Raw genomic sequence first — 14619 nt, 5'->3', positions numbered from 1 at the left:
TGTTACCTCTTCAACCACCGGGTTACTGGCGCCGGTGTCATCCTGTCAATGAGCAAGGTGTTGATAAGGAGGACAGCAACAAACAACAAATATAACAAAAATTTAAAGGTTTAAGATTTACCTCTGACTCGGAGCTGTCGCTTAATTGCATTAGCTCCGAAGCAGTGGGTCTGCTTCCCTTTTTGCGAGGGGCGGCTTTCTTCGCCTTCCTGGCCTTCTTGGCCGCTTCATGGTCATATTTGACCCGCCAGAATTTGTCATCAGCCTAAAAGATACAATGATCGATTCTTAAAACAGTTCAGATCAAGGTTACATGTAGAAGAAATTGAAAGGTTAAAGTCAGCGGCTTACCGCTGGGGCTGGATTGGTCTTACAGAAGGGCGCTAGCCCGGTCCTTCCACAGTCTGCCAGACTCTCGTTTAATAGAGCCTTGGTCTCTTCCTCAGCAACGTCTTCTGGAAGATCATTGCGACTGTGCCTCTGCGGGTCATCTTTTCGCCCGGTGTACTCACACATTAAGCCGGGGCGGCGGCTCAATGGGATCACCCGCCATGAGATCCAGACCCGGACCAGGTCAATCCCGTTCAGACCGTTGCCTAGCAGGGCCTTGATCTTATTGATGGTTGGAAGCAGAGGCTGGCGTTCTGCTGCAGTCAGTTTGTCCGACAGCGGATGAGTCGGCTCTAGACGTGTTGGGCGAAAGCCGGGCAGCGGATTCTCGTCAGCCGGGGACGTATCTTGGCAGTAGAACCAAGTCATATTCCAGTCCTTAGGGTGGCTTGGCGGCTCTACGTAAGGGAACAGACAGTCCCTACGCCGCTGGATGGAGATGCCGCCTAACTCCAGACTTGGCCCATTGGCGCACTCATTTTGGCGGTTTAAGTAGAACAGTTCTCTGAACAGCAGCAAACTGGGCTTTTCTCCAAGGTACACTTCGCAAAAGACTTGGAAGTTGCAGATGTTGGATACGGAGTTGGGTCCTATGTCCTGAGGCCGTAGGTCAAAGAAGTTGAGCACGTCCCTGAAAAACTTTGAGCCGGGCGGTGCGAAGCCCCGGCTCATATGGTCTGCGAAGATCACTACCTCCCCGTCCCTTGGCTGTGGTCTCTCTTCCGACGGGTCAGGGGCACGGTAGGACATGATTTCTTTCTTAGGCAGATATCCGGACTTAACGAAATTGGCCAGGGTCTCGTCAGTGACGTTGGATCTCATCCAGTTGCAAGTGATGGGGGCCTTGGGAGGCATGGTGAAGGTTGGTGGTCTATGATAAAGAGAAAAGTGTCCGGGTTAATTATAAGCCGGAGATCTATCTTTCAAGCTAAGATGGCGGCTTATGAAGGGGACTAATGATATATATTCAGGTACGGTTGATTGTTTAAGCCGCAGGGGGATTCAGAGTAAATTGGTTATTTACTACAGTTAAGCCGGAGGATTCTACAGAGCATGGTTTTCTTTAAACCGGAAAGTTCTACGGCGTGTGTTTTCTTTAAGCCGGAAATGTAAGCCGCCAAGATTCAATAGTTGCAGTTTTTACTAAGTGTGGTAAAACAGGTTTCACATATGGCAGTAATTTTTTTGGATCAAAATGGTCGGGTGAAATGAAAACTTTCTAGACCTAGAAACAGAGGAGCGGATATTCTTGAGTTCGAACGAAGCATCTATACAGTGGAAGGAGATCTACTGGTACTTGAAATGAGGCCTAAACAACTACCGCACTAGTTCTATGCAAGGCTAAAGATCAACCGAGTGCAGTGACTACGAGAACTACCGAGGCTTGTGGCAATGGCGATGAACGCGAAGAACACAGATGAACCCTACGGTAGATCTATCTGACAGGGCAAAGGAGACTCACCGGAGTTGAAGAAGAGCGGAAGTCGCCGCCGTTTATCTGGTCCGAGTCAGGGTGATGCAGCGGCCGGGTTGATGAAGACCAGGGGCGCGACGGCGGCGGCAGTGGCAGAGCTCGGGCAGAGGAGCGACGGCGCGAGGAGGAAGAAGAGAGCGTGAGAAGAACCTGTTGGGCCGGCCTATTTATAAGGCAAGGTCATAAGTGGGCGCGAGATTCAAGGAGACCACGGCGTGGTTATCCCCCCCCCCCCCCCCACGACGCCTAGATTTTCGGAATGGCAGTAAAAGCAAAGATCCGTTGCGGATCTGGCGGAGTAAAAAACGGACTTAATGGAGGATGACGTCACGGCGGATTATCCGGAGTCCAGAGGATGACGTCACTCCGGGTTATGGCCTTCACATGAATGGTAAGCCGGAGATCTTTCCTGTCGGCAGAGTTGAAGATTGACATGAGCCGGCTCAAATCAATCTGGGGCCCAATGTTGAGGATATAGACCTTAGAGTCACCCGCCAGGAGTGGCCGGGTTACTCGTATGGTCATTGCCAGAAGCCCGGAGCCAAGCTTGAAGACGATGGGCCAAAGATGGGCTAAGACCCGGATATGGCTTAAAGCCCGTAGTTACAATTAGTATTATGGTAGAACTTGTAGTGTAAGGCAAGTATAGTTGAGAGTCCGAGCCGGACACTCTTATGAACCGGCTGGGACTCTAAGGACTGCTGGGCGTCGGCCTCCCTATATAAAGGGACGACCCGGCAGCGGTTTCAGGGCGACAACAAGATCATCGAGAGCCGGGCATAGCTGTTTAGCTCCCTGGCGATCGTAACCCTAATCAATATCACCTCAAACTGGACGTGGGCTTTTACCTTCACCGCAAGGGGCCGAACCAGTATAAACCCTCGTGTTCCTTGTCCCGCATAACCCCTTCAAGCTTCCTAGTTGCGATGGCTCCACGACTAAGTCCTAACCCTAGGACAACTGCCGTGACAATTCCACGACATGTTTAAGGGAAAGCCTTATGATTCCTGAATAGGCCCAAAAGGAACAGAATTTGTTTCTGAACATAACGTATGTTGTAGCTGTATGATTCTAACGGCAATTAAGCCGTGACGATGAAACATGCTCTATGTACCAATATGTGATGAAACAGATAAACTAGAAAGTATAAAGTTAAAAGTAAAGTTGAGATCTAGGGGGAGAATGTTAGGTTGATCTCTCTCCCGTTCAAACCCAACGGGTCAAACGGGCCCCTGACTCGCGCCCTGATCGAGGGCGCCAACCAAACCATGGTTGGTGGGCCCCTGTGACCCGCGCTATATAAACAGAGGTGGGAGCCGGGGCACGACTTACGAGGTTAATCGCTGCCACAATCCCCACCTACAATCCCTACCGATCTAGGGTTAGCGCGGTGCTCACGGGAAGCTCCACCACAGCCGCCATCCACTCTCTGCCATCACCGGCCACCGTCACCATGGCCGGCACCGGGAGTTCCTCGTCTAGACAAGCAGAAGGTAGGTTCACCGGATCTAATCCTACCCTACACAATCCCATGGATCTATCAGTACACACTAACAAGAATGTGTTAGGAAAAGGAAAGCACATTTTGTTTCCTCTATTGAAACTGTCTGTCATCTTTAGATACATCGTACAACACACGGTGACTAGACCAAAGTTGACACGGACGGGGGATCAAGCAACGCAAAAGCGTTCGCTGAGCTTTCCTCCATCTGCACATGCAGCAACTCCCTTGTCGCCATCAAAATTTCACGAGGCAAGCTCAGGCCTATCAATGGTATGGAGCTGAGTGATTTCCGTGTAATAGATCAGATCGCCAGATCACGGCTGCAGAGGGCTCCCGAGTTCAAACTCAAAACAGGGCTGCTACTCGGCTGGTGGTTGGAGCGCAGAGTTCCCGTTCCCGATTTGTTTGGCTGCAAGAACCCTGTCCAAGGTCTCATCCAGGACCTTAATTCCATTTGTCTCCATTTCTGCGACCACGGCGATGGCCGCATCCATCTCCTCCAGATCAAGGCACAGCAAGATTACCTCGTCGTACAACGGGCTGATTCCAGTACAAAAAAAGTAACGGAAGTTATATTAGTACACCTTGCCACATATACACAAAATATTTCAGAGCTGCAGTTCACTGGATTATGTGTGTTTTGCAGTCCATGAGATAGTAATGTCCTTGAAATGAAAATACTCCCTCCGTCCCATAATATAAGAGCGTTTTTTACACTACAGTGTAAAAAACGCTCTTATATTATGGAACGGAGGGAGTATTAAACTACATGCACGGTGCAAAGGTGCAGTGGCCTATACACTTATTTCTGGACGGCGAGAAAAAAAGCTGTAATGCTCGTCGGACAGATACAGAGCTAAAATTCCAACATGAAATGGGCAAGAAAATCATGGATGTAACCTGTTTAATGCAGCAATAGCCATAACAATTTAACATTTACCTTCCAAATTTATGGCCCAGGCTATGTGTTGTTTGCAATATTGTAATAAAAGCAGAGGGGACTGGAGCTCTCATTGCTGCGCGCAGTATAATGGCACAATCTCCAATAGTCGGACTACCACCCAGCTCTATTACCTGAAATTCAACAAAACAGTAATATGGCACAGTTTGAATGTCAGGCCTCTTTAACTTTTGTGCAAGCCCAAAGCACCAACACAACGCCACATCACTAATCAGGCTAACCTAGAAACCAACAAAAGCAATGTATAATTAAAAGGAAACTATGTATCCAACTGGAAAATATTCAAGTAAAACAAAGCATATGTGTTTGGCGTCTTTTAGTCTGCAAAACAGTGGAGATCCACAGCTTTGTGAGAGAAAATGGTTAACCAAAGAAAGCAATAGTCAACGAGACAACATCATACCAGGAAAACAACTCTTAAGAATTTGGCTAGAGAACTAAGAATACCTTATTCATTATCTTGATAGCTAACTCAACCTCCCATTCCTGTGACCATCTGCGTGGCATCTTTTTCTTTAGCTCTCTCTCCCATGTCCATCCCCAGGCATCCGCGGTAGTATACATATCTGCCACGTTAAACATTCTTGTCTCGCGCATAACCTTGAAAGCTTCAATTGGATCTTCAGGAAACCAATCTTCGTCATCATCAATCTGCAGATACAGCAAGAAATATGCTTCAAAATCTGTAAGAATCTTACAAACTTAGCTCTTATCGCTATATCCACCTGACATAACGACTGGACACAATTTATATCTAACAAAGGTCACTAACATGAATTTTCAAATTAGAGGAAACAACGAACATAGTTTTGCTACGATCTGCTAACTAAAGCCTACAGATTCCTCAAGAATATATTCCAAACCTTATCTTAATTCTCGACAATTTAAACAAGAATACAGATACAAAATTTAACACCTATGCAATTTGTTGCCATGGTAGTCATTTGATGCTATTTAGATGATTGGAAAGTTTCAATTCACTAGCCAACAAAAAATAATTAATTGCGTTGGAAGGTCCAGGAAAGTCTTAAATTTCCTAGAATGAAAGCATATGCTCTATATAGATAGACAAAGATATCAAAAGCTTTAACGGACTTATAGTGAAAACAAGTTAAGCATCTCTTAGAGCACACCGTCAGATTAGTTCCATACCTCAGGTATTTTTTTTAATTTCTTTGTTGAACCAGATGTCTTCTCTAGATCCTTCAATAACTGGACTCCTATCATTTGAAGATGCTGATTGGGTCCTTTCGCTGGTTTGTCCTTGGTCTCGTCATCACCAGCTTGATTTTCCGTTCGGTCAATGACCTCATCATCTATCTCATCTTCATCTGCTTCTTTGGCGGAATCGTCGTCATCATCATCGTCGTCGTCATCATCTAACTCATCATCAAAATCTGGGTCTTCTTTGCTATCTTCTTCACAAAGATGGTTTCGAGTTTCTCCCAGAAAACGCCGTTTCCAGAACTCTGTATTTCCATCTTCTAGCTTGATTCGTGAGATCATTTCATCTAACTCTTCGTCGACCTATCAAGAGTGTTGTGTGTGATATTAAGGAACTGTATATAAAAAGTAACACAATTTACTGATAACATTGTTACCTGTCACATGGTAAAGTAACAGATGAAAAACAATTATAGGAAGTATTGTCACATTGCATACCACTTCGTCATCTTCCACAGGAGGAACCCAAAGCGGTATACCACGTGAGCGATTAATTCGCCTGGCCTTTTGAACTCGCTGGTAAAGTACTTGTCTAGTTCCATCTGTAGGTAACCCTTGCGCCTCCAGCTCGATTTTCAATTCAGCTACTACCATTTTGCTCGCTGCCTTGGGCTTAACAACATTCTTCTTTGGCCCTACAACTAATTTCTTTAATCTTTCGACTACTCTTCGTACATCATCTTCAGATACATCACCTAAAATACCAGGGCCTTCATTCCGCAGTGTAATTAAGAGTCTTCGGTGATATAACTTCAATTCCTCAAAACACCGCAGTTTAAAAGATGTCTCTATTGGATTTGAATAGGCAAAACCAAATTCATCTGGATCTAGAGGAGTTTTCCCTCTACGAGGCACCCAACGTTTGCGCTCACCTGTAAGACCTCCTTCTTCAATATACCTGCAAAACCAACACAGGTGGAACAAATATTGTAAACAATAATACTATGGAGGAACAAAACTTGCAGTTGCATGTACGAGATCTCTCTAGAGTTGCAATACTTATTATTAAAGTTTTGAACCGCTATTCGATCATCTTGTGTTCTCACTCATTGGCCCAAGGCTTAGTTTTCCATCAACATGGGGCTGTTTGGTTGCTACCCTGAGCGAAATTTGCCTGGCCAGGAGCAAGCCGGGCATGCACATGCGTCTTGTTTGGTTGGTGCCTGAGTGCTATTTGGACCAGTCTGACCAGAGCTGTCCGGCAAGTAATTAGCCTGACTCAGGCCACCGAATTTGCAGGCCTGACTCAGGCAGAAGCAATCAGGTGCGTCCATGCATGTACTCTATGATGCTTGATATTATTTTAATATTTCTCAGGCACAGGGAAAGCTCAAGGACTGAACCAAACAACACCTATCTAGGCTGCCTGAGCAGGCCAAAGTCATGCGAGCCGCGGCGGCCTGTCAGGCGCCCATTTTTTTCAGGCAGAGTGCTCAGGGCACCATCCAAACAGCCCCATACTTTGTTACTCATGCAGAGTGAACTTTGGAACCGTTAGAACACGAAGGCACACTCCATGGGTACACTTGGACTTGACATTCTGGCGTCAAGCAAGTATTCAGTATGGGCAAATTTAGAGTCTCATATTGCTTTATGAGACCACAGTGAATGGTTTTTTAACCGAAGACTGTAGGGCGGGCCCTGACAACAAATTTATTAGAAGAGAACAATTCGTGCTGTCAATACCAGTGTAGTTTCTTCTGATTAGCAATGTCACTGGTGTTGAGACGATCCTGTAGCATCAGCCAGATGAAAGTTTAAGCTTGCTTGGGTATGCTTTTGCATTTCCAGATAATTTAAGGCGATTAGGGGCATATGTTACTCTTTTTTCGAACCATGCAGGAGAACTGCATGTAGATTAAAAAGAGAAAAGAGGAGGACAAAGAGCCCATACAAGGTCCTAGTACACAACATCAAGTGTCGAATCTTTTGGCATGGTATGTATTGCTGCCTCAGGTGTAACTCCAGATATCAATGTTATTCTCATCACACTGGAAGTTCTAGAGGCTGTATCAGATCTTGAAGCTCGCGGAAAGCTTGTCATCCCACAGTGAATGGTATATGTATTTTATATACCAATAGGGTACGAAAATATATCAATAAGGTTTTTGTATTTTCTATATATCAACAGAACACGATAGTCAACCAGCAAAATGCGAGCATTCAGCCATTGATCTGGCAGATCCTCTTGTAATTAACGGACCACAACTGATAAATCTTGATAAGGGGGCTAGGCTGGAAAAAAATAATAAGAACCAAAATACTAGCCCACGAGTTTGGCACATAAATAAACTAATGTTGCATGTTAGGACCCGAAGCCGCAATGTCACTATGTGCACCAAACCCTTCACAACCCAAACCCTTCACAAAAACTATGTACAAGCCCATCACCAAAAAAGAAGAAAATAGTTGACAATTAGGCATATCATGACTGGTTAATCATCCTGAATTGTAAGAACCTAAGACCACTTAATGTTTTCCTCAAAACAAAAACTTTTCAAGGTCATACCTGGCTACATAATCAATGTCGAAGCCAACATCAGCTTCTTCTTGTAATGGTTCTATCCAGGAGCTCACCAATGTGCGGTATTTTCGGTTTAAAATCATTGCTCGAGGTGCAATAGTCTGGTTATCGTCAGCCATTGCTTCTAAGGCCTCAAGCAACTCATCAGCTCTTCCTGGTTATAAAAATAAGTTACCTGCTCAGGAAAGTACTAAATGTTCACAATAATGCAAAAGCTCCTAAAAGTATAAAAGACAAATGCTAGTTGATATTTTGAGCACAGAATACATAGGGGTGAAACAATGTTGTGTAAAACTAATCAACAGAAGGGTGAAAGCTCACCGTCGAGGCACAGTGAACGTAGATAGAGAGAAAGTGGATCGCCGCAATTCCCTGCATTGTACAGAACTTTTGTTCCTCCAGGAATTCTCCGTAAAGCACGAAAATGCCTGATTGCTTCATTGACCATACAGTACTTTGTAAAGCATTCCACTAACAACCTGGGAACAGTAGCTGGGTCATCCATCGTTGCTTTAGAAAAACACATATTACAAGAAAAATGAGAGTTGGCAAACTAGAAACAAGAACATTTCTATTGATTTTCAGAAATCAAACATAGACACAGCATACTCGATCCCTTTGAGAATCATAAGCTCTTCAAATAGTGACTACTCTACAAGGGAAGTTCTTACGCATAAGTTCTTGCATTAGGCTGAACACGTTTGTAGTCTTCCACCATCATCCCGAGTAGCTCTGCCACATCTGGTGCCCTGCAGACAATAAAACACCATAAATGAAGACAAGATATAACTCAAACATGGATCATAGTGTAACATGTTCTCACACAAAAAAAAAAGAGTTATTATTTCCAGGTTCCATTCTCAAAAAGGAAACATGGAAAATTAATTGAAGAACTAGGTGAAAAATCCACAAAAGCAGCAGACGCAAAGGCCGCAAAAACATTTTTTTTGTCAAGAATACGAAGGAGACTTGCATATATTTTCATTGAAAAGAAGAGAATACAAACTGCCTCTCGCCGCTACAACGGCAGCCAGAACATGAAACATTTTTTTCGATAAAGGGCGCTTTTATTAACTCAAAATGTAGCATCAAGGCCAGAACATGAAGCATGGAAGCAGAATCCTATATTTACACTACTATTGATGGCAGCGAAGTTAGATGTTCCCTCAGTTCTCCAGTCAACATAGCATGCTTCTTTCCAATGTTTTTCCATGTTTAAGAAACAGTAGCTATCACAGAGCAAGGTGAGATGCCGTTCCAAAATTTTGAGCTTTCCCTACATATGCCATGGAGCTACAACTACCATTTGTTCTTTTACATCGAACTGTTCCAAACATTCAGGTTTGATACAAATACACATGCTTGTGTTAACAAGCTAACTATGATAAATATGAAAAATAGAACAAAGTAACACATATGGCAGAAAATCTGGAAGTAAATATTAGGCATACCTATCATGGGACGTAGCTCTAGTAAATGCCTGTATAACCCAATTATAAGACTCGGTATCAGGTTTCATGTAATCTACAATGAGAGGGAAAGGAAGTCAGCATCAAATTTAATTCAATTTCAAAATTAGGGGAGAATCAGTATCTAGATTACATGAAAACATCATGATTGCACATGTGATATAAGTTAGCCAGATATTTCTGTTTTCCTTGTACAAGAAAGCTAGTATTACTACTGCTGAGATACATTAAATATTGTAGTAACAGGGGGAGAATTCTGTTGGAAAACCAGTGAACTAAAGGTCAACAATCCAAAAAGAACATTTGGTGCATTTGTTTGCACATAAGCTACATTGGCTATAAAGTTGAACACTCAGACCTTGATGTCACCTTGTATAATTGTAACTTTCTTACAGATTCGTATTGAGGTCAATAATATTTATACTTCATAGGAAGCGGAGCAGCGAGGCTCAAGGACGGCACAGGTACATAACAATGTATGCAGTTGGAGGATTATCTTTTGGTTGGTGTTGGAGGAGTGAGGAATCGAGTTAGTATATTGAGTCATTGTCTTAGGAGCCAAGTCATGTTAGTTCTGTAAAAGGGAGTCCACTGGGATATAAAAAAGGCTCTTAGGCAAGAATAACAAACTTCTTCCTAAAACGTATTCCAATCCTCTGTGCTTTCCAGCACAGCACCAACGGCCTCAGTCACAGGTGAACCACCTGGGGAATTTCCACCACCACTAAGCCTACGTCGACCTTACAATCCATAATCCGATTTCAGTAACTACTAACTACAGACTAGTTCAAGTAGACAAATACTCCCTCCGGTCCTTTGTAGTCTGCATATAAATTTTGTCTGAAGTCAAAGTATCACTACTTTGACCAAATTTATAGAAATAAGTATCAACATTCACAATGTCAAATCTACATTGTTAGATTCATTATGAAATGTAGTTTCATAGTATATATATTTGGTATTGTATATGTTGATATTTTTTTATATAAATTTGGTCAAACTTTGTAAAGTTTGACTTGACACAAATCTAATACGCGGAGTAAAAAGGACCAGAGGGAGTAACAACTAGTTCAAGTAGACAAATAACAAAATAGCAAAACACTACCTGCAATAAATGGAGAATATAGACATAATGTCCTAGCAATGGTTAAACATGCACACCGAATGCTAAACGAACCGCCTACCCGAATGATGCTTATCAATACCACTCATGTAACACCCCAGCCTCTCGCCCAGACCGGCAGTCGTTACTCCTGGTGGGATCTAGACAGGCCCCACAAACCAACATCGGTCACACTTTGTCCTCACTCGTGCGCACCTGAGAAGAACTTCCCGGTCGGTCAACCATCCCCAAATTGCACCAAGCCAACCCCACTTAACCCAGAGGTTCTTCGGAGACGAGCTTTCGGAAAAGAAGGTGCACCTTGTTGATACGAGTAGTCTATCATTCCTTTTTAGCTAGGATGGCGAGTTGTACGGACTATACATGTGAACACAATATTTTGACGTCTTAAGTTTAAATTGTTAGCATAAAACCATTAATTATATGAACAAACAATATTTGGTAAAACAAATATGGTTAAGACTTCCCAAATGTCTGGCAAGAAAACAGGAACAACGATAAAATGAAAGCAAAAGGCATAGCAGATTCGGTGGACGTGTTGGGCATACCTTCACCTCCATATTCCATGTTTTCATAAGTTGAAAATGCAATTTCAGGAATTCCACACGTAGCCTGAACAAAAGGAATTTTTATTTTAAAACATTGAACATATTCGTATAGAATCTAAAACATAAACACCCATGCAATGAACCATGTTCCTAAAGCAGATGATATATTGTCTGAAAAATTTCTAATCTAATGGTAGCTTAAACAGCTGATGCATCAGGATTAGTTCACAACACCTAAGACTAACCAAACCCAGCTCACTTACAATTTATGAACTGCACATATGCTACTACCACCATGTGATGTGTTAGAGATACATCCATGTAAAAACAAGATACATCCATGTAAAAACAAATCCAGCTAGAATCAACTAATGTGTAAACAGTTCATAAATCCACTTGATAGTTAATATACATGGATACTAAATGACTGCCAATGTCACAGTGTCCGGCAGTTAGATAGACAGACCTAGAACACCATTGGTGTAGGTAAAGTAAAACTCACACCTGTAGTGGAAATTTAGAAAACAGTCCAAGCATTAGCATTAACCCCTATATCATGAATCACATTACTATGCTGCATAAGCTGCTTGCTGTTCTGGGAGCAGAAGTCATATTATTTTCACAAATTAATCCCGATAGGATTTTTTTTACCTGGATGAAGTATTGGTAGAAAATAATCCCTATATATATTCCTCTACTAGGCCAACTGAACAAATAGATGGCAGAAGGAAATAGCAAACTATGGTGTAAATCAAGGTCACACCTGCACACTGAGAAGGCAATTAAAATGGAATGTGGTTGCCATTCTTCCAGCAGCCTCCATTTGGTATGCAACTGTTAGCGCATTGGAGTGGTCTCCAGCTTTACAATCTTCTTCAATCAAAAGATCGTAAAGATCATCAGTTCCTTGTAAACCACCTTTTGCTCCTTTCAGAAATACTGTATTGGCGTCCTCCAGATAATGGTTCCTGACTAGCTCCTCTGTTCACAGAAGGAAGACTACAATAACCATTCAATGAACAAATCAAACATTCAAGGCAAGCCAATTTCCATACCTACAAGAACTAGCCAAGCCTTGCGAATATCATACTTATATCTCTCCATAGCAGCAAGAATCTCCATCGCCCTGGTAGAAAGACCCTTCTTGGCAAAGACACGGACTAGAGCCACAAAAGTTTCATGTAAAGGACGCACACCGGAACTTAGCTCCCTCCTAAGAGTTTGCATCTGCATACAAAATGTAACATTGCATTCTGTAAATTCAACACATGTGATTATTTGAAAAAAAAACATGTAAGTTTTTACATTCAAAATACATTCATCAAAGCAATGTGCAAGCGTCCCACAAAAATAATTAAGCATCATAAACATAATTAGGACACAAGTCCAGAATAACCTGATTATCACTGAAATAAACTTAGGATCACAGAATCAACATATCTATGCATGTATAATTACTCTGAAGCCTCCATAGAGAAGCCAGAGGCAGAGGTGACAACCTCTGGCCTTAAAAATCTTAAGAGGTTCTACCCTCGAATATATTTGAGAACTGACCTTGCGCTGATAACTCATTTAAGTTTGATGTTGATCAAATCAATTTACATGGTGTTCAATTTGTTGACAGAGATCTTAGGTCAGTAAGGCACGGGCACGCGCACACACAACACAACTTTTTCTTTTCGCAGAAAATGAGATGCCGTGCCTGCATATATATCTTACTCCTCACCAGAATTCCAAAACACCATTGGTCAGCCCCGCAGCATCTAAATACCTCCACACCTTTCATCTACTTTTATATACATCATGGCTGACTACTGCAGACTGGATTGTCCCTGAAGAAGAAGCCCGACATGTATTTTGTTCGCTGGAGATATAATGCTTTTCTAAACAATATATGGTTGGGTTACTACTTGTTTGACAGTTACCCTACTTGCCTTCTTGGGTTTTGATGTCATAATTCATATGTTACCATCAGATTCCTGTGTGGCACCGCTGCTTTTCGTTTTCCATTTAGCTTGCAGGATCAACAGAATTTTAAATCCACTTATGGTGCACCAAACAACAAATCACCAGAGCACTACATACCGCCTGAAAGTCTTCAAGGCGGTAAGGACAAAGCTACCAAACCTTGAGCTTTGCCTCCGAGAACCTCCTGTTCACTCGACAATTGCACATTTACGACCACAGAAACCCAACCAAAGCAAACGCTCATGCACTCATAACTTGGTGAAACAACTCCAGCCAAGCACCCAGCCGCCTTAATTACCTACCAAGCACAGACACCCCAAAGGGGCGCGCGCATTTCATCAAACACCTCACGCGAACTTCTGTGGTCTCACACCGGTGCAATAGACGAAGCTAGAAAAAATTTCCTATGGGGTCATCATTATATTATCTCTGCTACATTGGTGTCATCTTCTACAAATACACATTAGTTTGTGCTAACTAATGAAGTGTTTTCAAACATTCATTGGGGTCAGTTGACCCCAATGCCACTACACCAGCTCCGTCAAATCAAAACTTAACATCTGTGTACACTTACAGCGCCTTCGGCGTCGCCAGCGAGGGCGTGTGCGGCGACGAGCCCGTGGAAGGAACGGGGCCCGGGCGAGAGGCCTGCGGCGACCATGTCGTAGATGGTGTCCGCGACGCCGAGGGCGTCGGCGGCGCGGGCGCGCTCTGCGAGCTGCTCCAAGAAGGCCAGGCGCAGGCCCTTCTCCACTGCCCCCGCGGCCGCCGAGCGGTCGCCGCCGCTCCCTTCGGGTAGTCGCCGCCGCCGCGTACGGCGCCGCTCAGCGAGGGCGGGGATGCGGGTGCCGGAGGTGGAGGCGCGAGGGAAGCGCGCAGCAGTAGTGAGGGGGAATGCGGAGGAGGCGGCCGTGGAGGCGGAGGTGGAAGGGGTGGCCATCGTGGCCGGGGTTTAGTGGAGAAGACGAGAGTGAGGGTTTTGGATAAGATAGGCAGGTTTTCAAGTTTTGGAGGGAGAGGGAGAGGGCCGGCGCAGCCGTTCGCCCTTTTTCTTTTTTCTTTCGACAGTTGCTACACCATGTTTTCAAATAATAAGTGTCACACTATGGCATGAAACAACATGGTTGAAATGCCTTCATTATCATCTGTTTTGACACATCTAACAGATGACGTCAACGATTTTTTTTTGGTTTTTCGGACTTCAAAATGTGTTATCTCTTAAATAAAAAATCCGATTAAAAATCCATTTTCATTATTAAATCTATCTCAGAGAGATCTTTAAAAGTAGATCATGTATTGATATGTATCGACGATTTTTTCGGCCAAAAGTTGTCATGATGTTACACAAAAGTTGTCATAGTGTTTAGACTAAAGTTGCCATTGAAGCAAATATGTCATAGAGGCAATAATAAAGTTATTATTATTTTATTTCCT

General features: G+C 43.3%; 1 protein-coding gene across 1 annotated transcript; it reads right to left on the bottom strand.

Moving 5' to 3' along the window:
* Positions 1-3428: 3428 nt before the first annotated feature.
* On the bottom strand, positions 3429-14183 carry LOC123180969 (uncharacterized). The gene is made up of 13 exons (XM_044593171.1): positions 13760-14183; positions 12273-12444; positions 11981-12198; positions 11218-11281; positions 9529-9601; positions 8749-8826; positions 8399-8556; positions 8063-8231; positions 5992-6451; positions 5482-5856; positions 4777-4980; positions 4309-4442; positions 3429-3908 (listed from the first exon to the last, which is right to left on the bottom strand). Exons 1-13 carry the CDS (start codon positions 14123-14125, stop codon positions 3728-3730), a joined length of 2652 nt encoding a protein of 883 aa, XP_044449106.1. The 5' UTR covers positions 14126-14183; the 3' UTR covers positions 3429-3727.
* Between the last annotated feature and the right edge of the window lie 436 nt (positions 14184-14619).

Source organism: Triticum aestivum, chromosome 1D, assembly GCF_018294505.1.
Source record: "Triticum aestivum cultivar Chinese Spring chromosome 1D, IWGSC CS RefSeq v2.1, whole genome shotgun sequence".
NCBI lineage: Eukaryota > Viridiplantae > Streptophyta > Magnoliopsida > Poales > Poaceae > Triticum > Triticum aestivum.
This window is presented reverse-complemented; position numbering and strand designations above follow the sequence as displayed.